This window comes from Citrus clementina, unplaced genomic scaffold, assembly GCF_000493195.1.
Source record: "Citrus clementina cultivar Clemenules unplaced genomic scaffold, Citrus_clementina_v1.0 scaffold_1, whole genome shotgun sequence".
NCBI lineage: Eukaryota > Viridiplantae > Streptophyta > Magnoliopsida > Sapindales > Rutaceae > Citrus > Citrus x clementina.
In genome coordinates this window covers 21,783,033-21,794,667 of record NW_006263303.1, presented here as the reverse complement: position 1 = coordinate 21,794,667, position 11,635 = coordinate 21,783,033, and the positions used below count along the sequence as shown (strand labels likewise).

Below are 11,635 nucleotides of genomic sequence, written 5' to 3'. Positions count from 1 at the left end.
ATAGTAGTAAATTGCTTCATTTTTTATTTTATTGTCATTTCATTTTCAGCTAAATAATTCCACAAACTTAATCAACTGCCAGTCATCATGGTTTCGATAATCATCTGCCAGGCACACAACACTTTACCAATTTCCATAATACATATGAAAATTGCACATATATTAGAATAATTAAGGATTTTAATTTAACAACAAAGAGAGTATCTTCATTTCAAAACTACTAACTACAAAGCTTCTTAGTTATCATTCTAACATAATTTGCTTATAATATGTTTTTATAATGTTATTGTTCATATTATTCATTTAATTAACAAATCAAAAGTAAGATTACTCTCATTACTCAGGCCTATAATATTCTTAAGTATACAACATCATACTTAATTTATCCATGCTTAATAATATATTTCACACCTCAGCACTAGTCCAATTGCTTCATGTATATATATATATGCAGATATATTTTGATTTAACCAATTATATTTTGATATATATGACTGACAACATATGAACCTCAATAGACATTGTTTTGCCTGTGCATAAGGAAAACAATACATAAAAAAGGGCTAAAACATCCTATCTTGTCAACACCATATACTCTCGCGGCTTCCTGATAACAGTTTTTCTCTAAATTTCCCTGCATTTTCAGGATGTTATATACAATTGTCGAAAGTACCTTTCAATCAACTATTTAGGCAAAATTTCTTAAATGACAAGTTTTCTTGCAAATGCAACATACAGCAATTTACCCAATAAGACATAATGGTTAATAATCATTATGATATCCACAATTATTGCCATATATCATATGTTCTCATTTGCATAGTTCGAGGATCTGTATCAACTTCAAAATAAATTTATCTTCATAACAAACTGACTCACTTTGTTGCTATAACATACAACATCACCAGCTGAATTCGCACATTTGTTGCTTACTCGAAGTTAAGCTCCCATGCCATTATCTCAGTCGGTGATCTCATAGACATGAAGTTCTGCAACTTTCGCAACACAAGCAACAACCACCAGTTATTAACAAGCATAACAAAAAATAATATAATTTTGCATATGGGAAGTAAAAGTAAGTGAAAATAATAACTTCAACAATTCATTTTATAACAATTATTCACTTATTTCACTATATCGACTGCTAACAATTAAACTCTTCATACAATCCGTAAGAACAATAATCGGTGTCCAACATAAATCTAAAAGATTTACCTTTCTGTCCATGTAATCGGCGTCCGAACATGCCTGAGCAGTCACCAAATTTGGGGTCTTGCCATTGATCGCGAGGAGACAATTAGTACGTCTTCCCCACTGTGCCACAGCCACGAGCGATGCAGTGATTTCGACTGATTTCCCAATTACTTACACTTTTCTTTTCTTTTTATTTTTCCTTCGGTTATTTGACATTGCTTTTACCGGCCACACCATTTGTCTTCTTTAATTTGCTGTTCTTTTACTGACCGTTCGATTTCACTACTCTTGAATCCAACAGATAAATCACAATAGGACAAAATTGCGGGTATGTTCCAACCGGTGGAAGGAAGTTTTGGCCTTTAGTGAGTTCAAATAGCCATATCATTTCTCTAATTATTTTTATTTATTTTTATGCAAAATTTATCATGCGATTGCCATTTAAATGATTTTTTCTTCTTTTGATTTGATATTATGAAAACCTAAAGAAATCGTAACATGGTTTTCTTGTTCGTGTTAGAATAATAAAAAATTAAAAAAAAAAGTAGGTTACGAACCTCCCCAAAAAAAAAAAAATTTAATTCTCCTCAATCTAACCCAAATTATCAAGTAATAAAAAACCAATTAAAATCGCTTCTAAGGACTTTGGATTGCATATCAAATTATACAGTTGCTTGAGATTACAACAAAGGGCAAAGATAGAAAAGTATTCTCAAATTATATTTAGGTTTGAGAATTGTGAGGAATGCAAAAATTAAAGATGGCAACTACAACATTTTACGTGCGAATACAATTAGCTTGGTAAGTTGTGTTGGGATAAAATTTTCCCATGCTATTACCATCAATATAATACAATTATTCTGACATAACCAAATTCCGTAGCACACAATTAGCTTGATGATTCGGAATCTCGTTATTCACATGGAGATAGCAGCTCAATTTTGTGCAGTAACAGCGATCATGGGGAGTGATTGCAAGATTTTAAAAAATCCAATCACTGTAATCAAACTAAGCCACAAAGATATAATAGCGTTAAGTTCTAATGAAATTCAGGAATCTGAATTTTTGAAAGAAAATTAATCAGTCAAAGTTGATTGGTAAGATGAATCCCTCTCGGATTCATCTTAAGCATTTGATTTAAACAATCAATTCATCTTATATCATGGGAGAACTGAATGGAAGCATTTGACGTTTTCGAGTGTATAGAATTTAGCCGATGACAATTTGTCCAGAAAATTTCTTTTAAGCACCCAACTACAAAACTTTGATGCATCCTATACTAGCATGGATGTCCTATTTGATATTGAAATGCTATAACTTTCAAGTCTGTAGAAAAAAAAATTAATTATGAAATAAAAGTTAATAATCTATAGTAAATACAACTTCTAAATAATAATTTTGATAAAAAAAAAAGTAAAGATGTTATAGGTTTTTCATAATACAAGTATAAGAACAAAACTTAGTTTTCAAGTTATAACAGCTAGTGTTTATTAAACACTTTAGAGTTATAGTATTTAAACTGCAACTGTCCAGCCTCAATATCAATCAAAACCTTAATTAGTAGTAGACTATGACGGGCTAGTAATCTTTTCTTCTAAATCCACCATATTTACTCTGTTTTCTACATCCATAGGCAGCAACGAAACCGGATAGCACAAGAAGTTAGCTTGTTTTGATCTGCATATAAAAGCAATGAGCTTTTGAAGGCATTCAGAAACAAAGATGAAGATGAATGATATCTTTTCTTTGAATTTATATGGTCATATTTGTGAAAATGTCCTGATCAAATCTCATGTACTAAAAAATACACATGTTGATACAACCTTCCACATTCAGTTGGATCAACCTGAATGTTTACAAGAAGGGCAGCCCATCGATGAGTCCAATTATGAGCAGCCCATGAAGGAAGCCACATCACATGTTGAGGAAGAAGCAACTCGTAATGAACGGTACACAGGCACACGAGTGAGAAGACCCCCTGGGTGGTTTAAAGATTATGTCGTGTAGTGAAATTGATAGGGCTCTATATTTGCTGGGAGGTGTATCACATGTACATGACACGAATCCAACAATGTTCATTCCAATACGTTTTCTTCATAGATTCTCTTTTGTGTTTCTAATTCACAATTCAAAATAATCAAACAATTGATACATAGGCTTAATAAATTCCAGTGCCACAATCAAGGAAACTCCTTTACCTCTCTGTTAATCTTGCTGGGATTACTTAACACCTAAATGCCTCAAAGCAATAGTTATGCAACACAAACACAAACAAGACTTTCTCGAAAGTCGAAACCAGTTGAATTGTCAAAAGAAAATTTCCACGCCAAATTAAAGAACCCCTAATTCATAATCATAAATGGACCAATTGCCTAGGCCTTCTCCCTTCGTGGATCTTTAAGTCAGGCCTGTTTGTTTCCCAAAAGTCATTTTCTTTCAGATTTTGTACTGACTGGGGCTACGCCGATCCTGCATTTTCTACCACTGCAAAACCTTTTCAGGCCTTGCAAAATGTTGAAACCACATTTTAGAATGTGTGGACGACATATGTTATACATGTCATTTATGTTTATGTATCATGAACAAAGTATAATACATACTAGATAATTATAATCACATAATCAGAGAATTAGTGGCATCATTCAATGTCATCGTGGTTTAGAAAAGTATATTCAGATCAATTGAAGTTCACTACAGCAGAGAATTAGTCATTTAATGAAAAAAAGAAAAAAGAAAGCTATAAACAAGTTCTGATAAAGTCATTCTTTAGCACAATGAAAATATAAAAATATACCTGGTAAAGAGTACAGGACAATTTCAGAACTTTGACATCATGAAGTCCATTGAGGATTTTAGATATGCGATGACAAATTTCTTTAGTCCCCATGTGCTCCCCGATAGTTTCCAAGAAAATGAAAGCATTTTGTAAAGAGTTTAAGCCCTTCAAGTTGAAGTCAGGTAACAGTGGAGCAAAAATATTGAAAGACTCAAGATTTGAGCAAGCAATCTTAAGCTTGTAGTTGTCCAATTCATCACCACCAAACTCAATACGCTCAAGTGTCAAAGACTTCAAACTATTGGAAGAAATGTCAAGAATCTTCAAATCAGGAAAACAACGTGAATCCATTTTCAAATTCTCAAGAAGGGGAGAACTTGAAATAAGTTTAAGAAAGAAACTATGGTCCAATAACTTGACATTCTTTAAATCAAGCGACTTGAGCCAACTAAAACCAAATCAAGTAGGTGGTAACTTTAAAACACACTTGTCAATCTCCCGACCAAAATGTAACTTCAGTGCCTCCAATGACTCACAAATTACCTTACAGCTGCGCAAACCTTTTGGTTCACTTAATAAAAACTCATCTACGGTCAGATACTTTAAACTGGTTGTTGAAATATCAAGACTCAAGAAATTGTGGAAAAAACACTCTTTCATATACAAGTTCTCAAGGAGGGGACAACTTGAAAGAAACTCACGGAACAAGTTGTAATCCAATACATCAACATGTTGTAAATCAAGAGACTTTAGCCGGCTAAAGCCAGCACAAGTAGGCAGATTTAAGACACCCTGGTACTCTCGGTTGCCAAAATCTAACTTCAATGAAACCAATGACTCACAAGTTACAAGGGAACGGGGCAACTTAATGGGCTCGTCTGAAATTATATCAAGATCAAGAACTTGCACGTTTCGTCGTGCCACAACAGCAATCCATCTGTAAAGTGTATAATCATCGACGCGATTCAAGCAAGAAAGGCGAAATCTATGAATACTAAGGGAACCATTTTGAAACAACAATACCCAGTTGACAAAATCTTTGAACTTTTCATTGGTTGTTTGAAGTGACCATCTTTCTAGCGGATTTGACCAAATATTTTGAATATTGAAGTTCAAGTAAGGAATTGAAAGCCACAAGTACCTCCATTTTCGCGAAACAGCGCTCACTCTAACAACATCAATTGTCTCCAGGAATGAGAAGATATGATGGACAATGGGCTCTGGAAGATTGCTGAGTCTATCACCATCTTCGCCGCCAACATTAGAACATACGCCGCATGTCAATTTTGAAAATTTAGGGCTTCTTTGAAGAGCATTTTCCATTGATTTGAAATAAAATTTGGGAGGTGTTCTGGTTAGGCTTCTATGTCGCGGATGATTATTTATGGGCTGAATTGAAAACTTATCCCCTCAAGTAAAAGAGATTTGAGCTCCGACCCAGAAATTTGTACGGCCGGAAACTGAATGATTTTCCCGCTTCTTTTTTATCTGATGAGAGTGGGCCTCAGCTATACATACTCCGCCCGCCCAATAAGAAGAAGACAGTATAACTGTATAAGACGACAATAATAGCTCTTTCATAAAGAATACTGTAAGGTAGCGTTTACTTTTTAGATTGGATTGAAAATCCTGAGGAGTGAAAATTTTAGGATTGGGAGTGTGGAGTGGGAGTAGGTTGTTTACTTACACTAGAATAGAAGTATGGAATAGAGATCAGAATTCAATTTATGTATTTATTTTGTCTTGGATTGTGAGTAAATAGTTTCAAATTATAATTTTATCCTTATTTAAAGAATTATAATTTTTAATTACAAAACTAATAAAAAATATATTTAATGAATAATATTTATTTTATTATATTTTTAAATTTATTATAATTATTAATATTCTTAATTATGAACAATAAATTATTAATTTTAATATAAAGTGAAACCTTATTTTATTTAATATAATTATATTAAATTTATTATTATATAAAATAATAATATAATATTATTTAGTACAAAATTAATATTTTCTTAGAATAAACTATTTATTATTATTATTAAATAAATATAGTACTATTATTTTTAAAATAAATATAATAATATTATATTTATTAATTCTCTATTAATATAATAATATTATTTTAAAATAATTTTAACTTAAAATTAATGTAAATTATTATTTAGTTAAATATAATATTATTATTCAAATAAATATAATAATATTATTCAAATAAATATAATATTATTTATTTTATTTTATTAATTATAAAATATTAAATTAAATTAAATTAAAAAAATAAAAGGGTAAAAAAGGGAGAGGTGGGAGTGGATTCCCACTCCCACTCCCCACTCCAAAAATGGATGGGGCCCACAGAGTGGGATTCCCACTCCCTTCCCATTTTAAGGAAGTAAATGCTGGAGTAGGAGGAATCCACACTCCTCACTCCCACTCCAGCAAGTAAACACAGCCTAAATGTAAGTTAAAATTAGCTCTTCTACTGCAGAGTAAGCTTCACAATACAATTTCAAAACGAAAAGTTTCATTTTCCCATGGGGTGAAGCAACCATAAAACTAGTAGAAGATTTGATGATTTGCATGGTATACTCTGTTTTGGGCCCTCTTGAACTGATGAGTTGAAGCAAGTAGAAACGAAAGCGAATCAAGCAAAAACATAACCTACCGGTAGGGGTGGGCAAAAAAAGTTGATTAATCAAAAACCGAACCGAACCGATCGGTTCGGTTCGGTTTTTTTGCGGTTTTTTTACTCTCAAAAAACCGAAAAAATAATATAGTATAAATAGTAAAACCAGTCGGTTCGGTTTTCGATTTTTAAAAAAAAACCGAAAAACCGAACCGATTATAAAATAAACCGAAATACGAAATCCCTAAATCTACTTATTCTAATTCTGTAAACCAATTGTCCACTTCAAATTCCTTCAGTTCTGAGTTCTGATCTTCAGCCACTGAACTCGTGACCTTCAGTTGCTGGAATCTTGTCCCCGTCGCTTGTCTCCGCCGTTGCTAGTTGCTGCTGCTGCCGCTGCTCGTCACTGCTGCTCATCGCTGCTGCTCGTCGCTGCTGCAGCCGCTGTCATCTGGCAATATCGTGATCTCCACAAAGCTACAACTTGTGAGTTGATTCTTCATTTCTTTCTCTTTTTTTTCTTTTTCTTTTCACCACGTGATGCTGATGGTGGAGATCTTGCAAAGAACAGTAGAGGAACAAGGATTGGCTTTTGGTGGTGCTGGTGCTCCGGTAAAGGAGGAAGAAAGGACAAGAGCCAGGGCCAGGGAACAAGAAAAGATAAGAGCAGATCGTCAGCTAAGAGAAGAACAAGACGCTGCATATCTTGAAGCTCTCAAGCTAGACCGGGTATGTGCCACCAGGTCGTTCGTTCTCTAAATTCAGAATGGACAATTTACATTCTTTGAGTTAATTGAAAACACCACGTGATGGGCAAGATGTCAACTTGACCAGCTACAACTCATAGATAGCAGTTCTAAGTTCTAACCACGGCCAGAAAAAATAATAAAAATAAATAAATAAATAAATAATAAGAGACAAAAGTCACACTTCTTAGTTGTTAACATCATATTATATGAACCTTTAACATTCTCCAGGGATCTCTGATCTTTGGAAAATAAGAAAATTAATAAAAGAGCTTAAAGCCACCTTTACAGATGTTTTGTTATTTACTACTTTTAATTCATGAAATTTTGATTATACAACTTTACCTAGCCAGCTAGTTGCTCAAATTGTACACTGATTCGGTGCATTAATTAAGGAGTCTATATTTATCAATGAATATGGGAATCAATTCTTGTACATATATTGTTCTATGTGCGTACAATTGATATTAGTTAGTAAAATTATTGAGCATCAGGTTCTTTTTATTTGTTGCTGCTGTTGTGTTGATTTGTTGCTGCTGTGATGTTGATTTTTTGTGAAGAATGGAAAATTATGATGAGGAGGAAGTGCAAGAGGTGGAGGTTGATGATGGGAAAAAAAGAAAAATACCTTTGAGATCAAATGTTTGGGCTCATTTTACCAAACTACCTTGTGGAAACAAAGGAAAATGTCATCATTGCCGTAAAACCTTTGCAGCTAATAGAGGAAATACCACTAATTTGAAGAATCATTTGGATAGATGTAGGTCATATCAAGATGTAAAGGTTGAAGGGGATCCGAAGCAACAAGTACTTTTCCGTCAAAAGGGAAAAGATAAAGATGATGGAGTTGTTAAAGTTAGTGGCGGATTTAGTCAAGAGGCTTGTAGAATGGCACTTGTGAAGATGATCGTCAAGGATGAATTACCTTTTAGCTTTGTGGAGGCCGAAGGATTTTTAGAGTTTATGCAAACTTGTTGCCCAAGATTTGATGTGCCATCGCGAAGAACAATTACAAGGGATATTCTTGAATTGTATCAGCATGAAAAAGGGTTGTTAAAAAGTGTCTTGGGTGCAAGCAAGCAGAGGGTGTGTATTACCACAGATACGTGGACATCAATTCAAATGTCTAACTACATGGTCATTACTGCTCATTTTATTGATGCGGAGTGGGTGTTGCACAAAAGGATTCTTAGTTTCACACCTATAGCTAATCATAAAGGAGATGGTATTGGGAAGCTAATTGAGACGTGTTTGATTGATTGGGGGATTGAGAGATTGTTCACAATTACAGTGGACAATGCAAGTGCCAATAAAGTTGCAATAACTTATGTGAAGAAGAAGTTAGCAAATTGGAGTGTGAATTCAATGATTTTGAATGGTTTATATATGCATGTGAGGTGTTCAGCACATATAATAAATTTGATTGTGCAAGATGGGTTGGCGGTGGTGAATCATTCAATAGCTAGTATTCGCAATGCAGTAAAATATGTTAGATCCTCTCCAGCAAGATTGCAAAAGTTTAAAACATGTGTTGATAGGGAAAAAATCTCATATGGAGGGCTTATGGTGTTGGATGTGCCTACTAGATGGAATTCAACATATTTGATGTTGCATAAAGCGGTTGTGTTTGAAAAAGCATTTGATAGGATGAAGGAAGATGATGGACATTATGTTAATTGGTTTGTTGAGGAGGAGGGTGAAAAGAAGAGGGAGGGGCCACCGAGCGATGACGATTGGGGAAATGCAAGGAGGTTAGTCAATTTTTTATCGGTTTTTTATTGTGTGACCTTGAAATTTAGTAGCTCTCTTAATGTCACTTCCAATGATTACTTAAATGAAATGGCAAGAGTTCTAATTCATTTGAAGTCACTTGCTACTTCTAGTGATGATTTGTTAAGAAAAATGGCCGAAAAAATGGAACAAAAGTTTGCCAAATATTGGGGTGATTCTTTTGATCAGGTTAACATGTTATTATTTGTAGCAAATGTGCTTGATCCTAGATGTAAATTGGAGTTTGTTACATTTTGTTTTAGTAACATGTATGAATCTAGGAAGGTTGAAGAATTGAAATCTAACATTAAGGAGTTGTTGATGAAGCTATATAATAGCTATATTGGTGGGAGTGATGTGAGGAATAGTGGTGGTGTTTGTTGTGGTGATATCTATGATGGTAGTAGTGGTGGTGGTGGTGGTGGTGGTGGTGGTGGTGCTAGTGCTAGTAGTAATATAATGTCAATTGATCTTTTTTCATCTTTCAAAATGATGAAGCAAAGTTCAAATGATGACATTAGTTCGAAAAATGATGTTGAAAAGTACTTGACGGATGTTAATGAGAGTGCTAGTGATGCCCATTTTGATATTTTGACTTGGTGGAAGTTGAATGGGCATAGGTATCCAATTTTGTCTCAAATTGCCAAGGATGTTTTGGCAATTCCAGTGTCTACTGTAGCTTCGGAATCAGCATTTAGCACAGGAGGGCGTGTTCTTGATCCTTTTAGAAGTTCTTTAACTCATAAAACTGTTGAGTCATTGATTTGCACTCAAAATTGGCTTCGCTCAACTCTATTAGGAGAACGGATAATACAACCTACTCAGGAGGAAACTGAATTCTATGAAGTTATTGAAGCAGGTAATATGTTACTACTATATTTTGATATGTTGTTTTAGTTATTTCACTCTTAACTAATCATTCTAATATTTTTGTTTAATTTGTTAATGTAGAATTTGGTAGGCCAATAGTAGCTCAACAAGAACAAGCAGCTGAGGAGTAATTGAGATTATGATTTATTTTGATTTGAACTTGTTATTTGAACATATTATGTGTTATTTGAATATGTTATGTGTTATTGAACATTATTTGAGACATATTTTGATTTTTTGTTTGTTAATTTTTTATGTTTGTGGTAGATTTATTAATTTAAGATTTTAAATTTAAAAAAAGCCCAAAATGGGCCCATAATCGAAATAATCGAACCGAACCGAATCGAATCATTTCAATTAATCGAGTATTTGATTATTTTGGTAATTTAATTAATCGCGATTATGATTTTAAAATAATCGTAATCGAACGATTATGAAAAATTTAGTAAAAAACCGAACCGAACCGAACCGCGCCCACCCCTACCTACCGGAGGGGCTAAGGAGTAGGCTTGGCACAATCCGGGTCCGGTCCGGGTTTTGGTGTTGCCCGGGACCGGACCGGATGAGAGAAATACAAGACCGGACCCGAGTTAAAACCCGATTTTTTCGGGTCCGGTCCGGGTTTTGATTCGGGCTTTCTAAACCCGCATGTGATGTGAGAAACATATCCAACCTGGTCATGTCATGAATTTTCCTTCCATATTCATATCCCCGTCTAATTCACTCTTGTGATGCGATGACGCAAACTGTTTCCATTTGAATTTCTTTACATGTGTTTCATGTTAAGGTGAAGACACATTTACGCTAAATGGTTGACGACAAGTGTGGCATGGTGCAACCTTCGTAACACAGCTGGACCTCATTTTACCACAAGCCCTTTAGCCTTTAGTCCGATTTCTTCACCTTTTACGCTAAATGGCCATTCTACCACACTTTTATAGCAAAGAGTCAACATTCCATAAATACTCGATGACTTCATTTCATGCATGATGGCGTGCGAGATCAGTTGGGCTCCATTATTCATGCAATTACTGTGTTCATTGGGCGGCTTATAAAAGTTAAGATTATTAAGCTCAAATGTAGGCTATTTCAGTGGATTTGGGTCCCGAATTATTTGATAATTGAATGTTCACTTTGCCCATAAATAGAGACGGATCTTGAAGCTAGAGTCGTTGGAGTATCGTTGAAGTTCTCTATCAATTTGAGAAGTTAAAGAATATTTTATGAGAAGTAATTCCTAAGCATTTGAGAGAATTAAAAGGTTCTTGTGCGATTCGAGAGCTTGAGTATACTAAGGTTTTGGGTTGTAAAATAAGTACTCCAATTCTTATATTCTCCATTTTCATAATAAAATATTCTTCTTTTTCTTTGCTCGTGAACGTGGGTTAAAAAACTGAACTACATATATCATATGTGTGCTTTTTGTGATTATTTCTATTTTTTTTTCTATCACCCTCATCAATATTTGCCATATAATTTGAGACCATTGTAACAATTATGAAATTAAAACCCCCATGGATATTATCATTTTATTATCAAAGTTATTCTGACATATTATGTCAATACCATAATTTACCAAAAAATGAATTTTACTACCAAGCGTCATTATCAATTCACTACTATTCTGTTAAGAACGTTAAAAATGAT

General features: G+C 34.0%; 2 protein-coding genes across 2 annotated transcripts; one reads left to right on the top strand and one right to left on the bottom strand.

Moving 5' to 3' along the window:
* Positions 1-2,762: 2,762 nt before the first annotated feature.
* Positions 2,763-5,293, bottom strand: LOC18054439 (F-box/LRR-repeat protein At3g26922). The gene is given in 3 exon segments (XM_006452208.2): positions 2,763-2,871; positions 3,018-3,172; positions 3,989-5,293. Coding segments are annotated over 3 exon segments (1,569 nt in total).
* Positions 5,294-7,148: 1,855 nt separating this feature from the next.
* LOC112095745 (zinc finger BED domain-containing protein RICESLEEPER 1-like) lies at positions 7,149-9,816 on the top strand. Its single transcript, XM_024177867.1, has 3 exons — positions 7,149-7,345; positions 7,909-9,738; positions 9,786-9,816. Exons 1-3 carry the CDS (start codon positions 7,149-7,151, stop codon positions 9,814-9,816), a joined length of 2,058 nt encoding a protein of 685 aa, XP_024033635.1.
* Positions 9,817-11,635: the final 1,819 nt, after the last annotated feature.

Excerpts from the sequence above, each read along its gene's own strand:
- LOC112095745 (XM_024177867.1), top strand. The coding sequence starts at position 7,149 with ATGGTGGAGATCTTGCAAAGAACAGTAGAGGAACAAGGATTGGCTTTT. Across the intron at positions 7,346-7,908 it reads GACCGGGTATGTGCCACCAG|AATGGAAAATTATGATGAGG; the intron begins GTCGTTCGTTCT and ends TTTTTTGTGAAG. Across the intron at positions 9,739-9,785 it reads TGGAAGTTGAATGGGCATAG|TGTCTACTGTAGCTTCGGAA; the intron begins GTATCCAATTTT and ends TGGCAATTCCAG.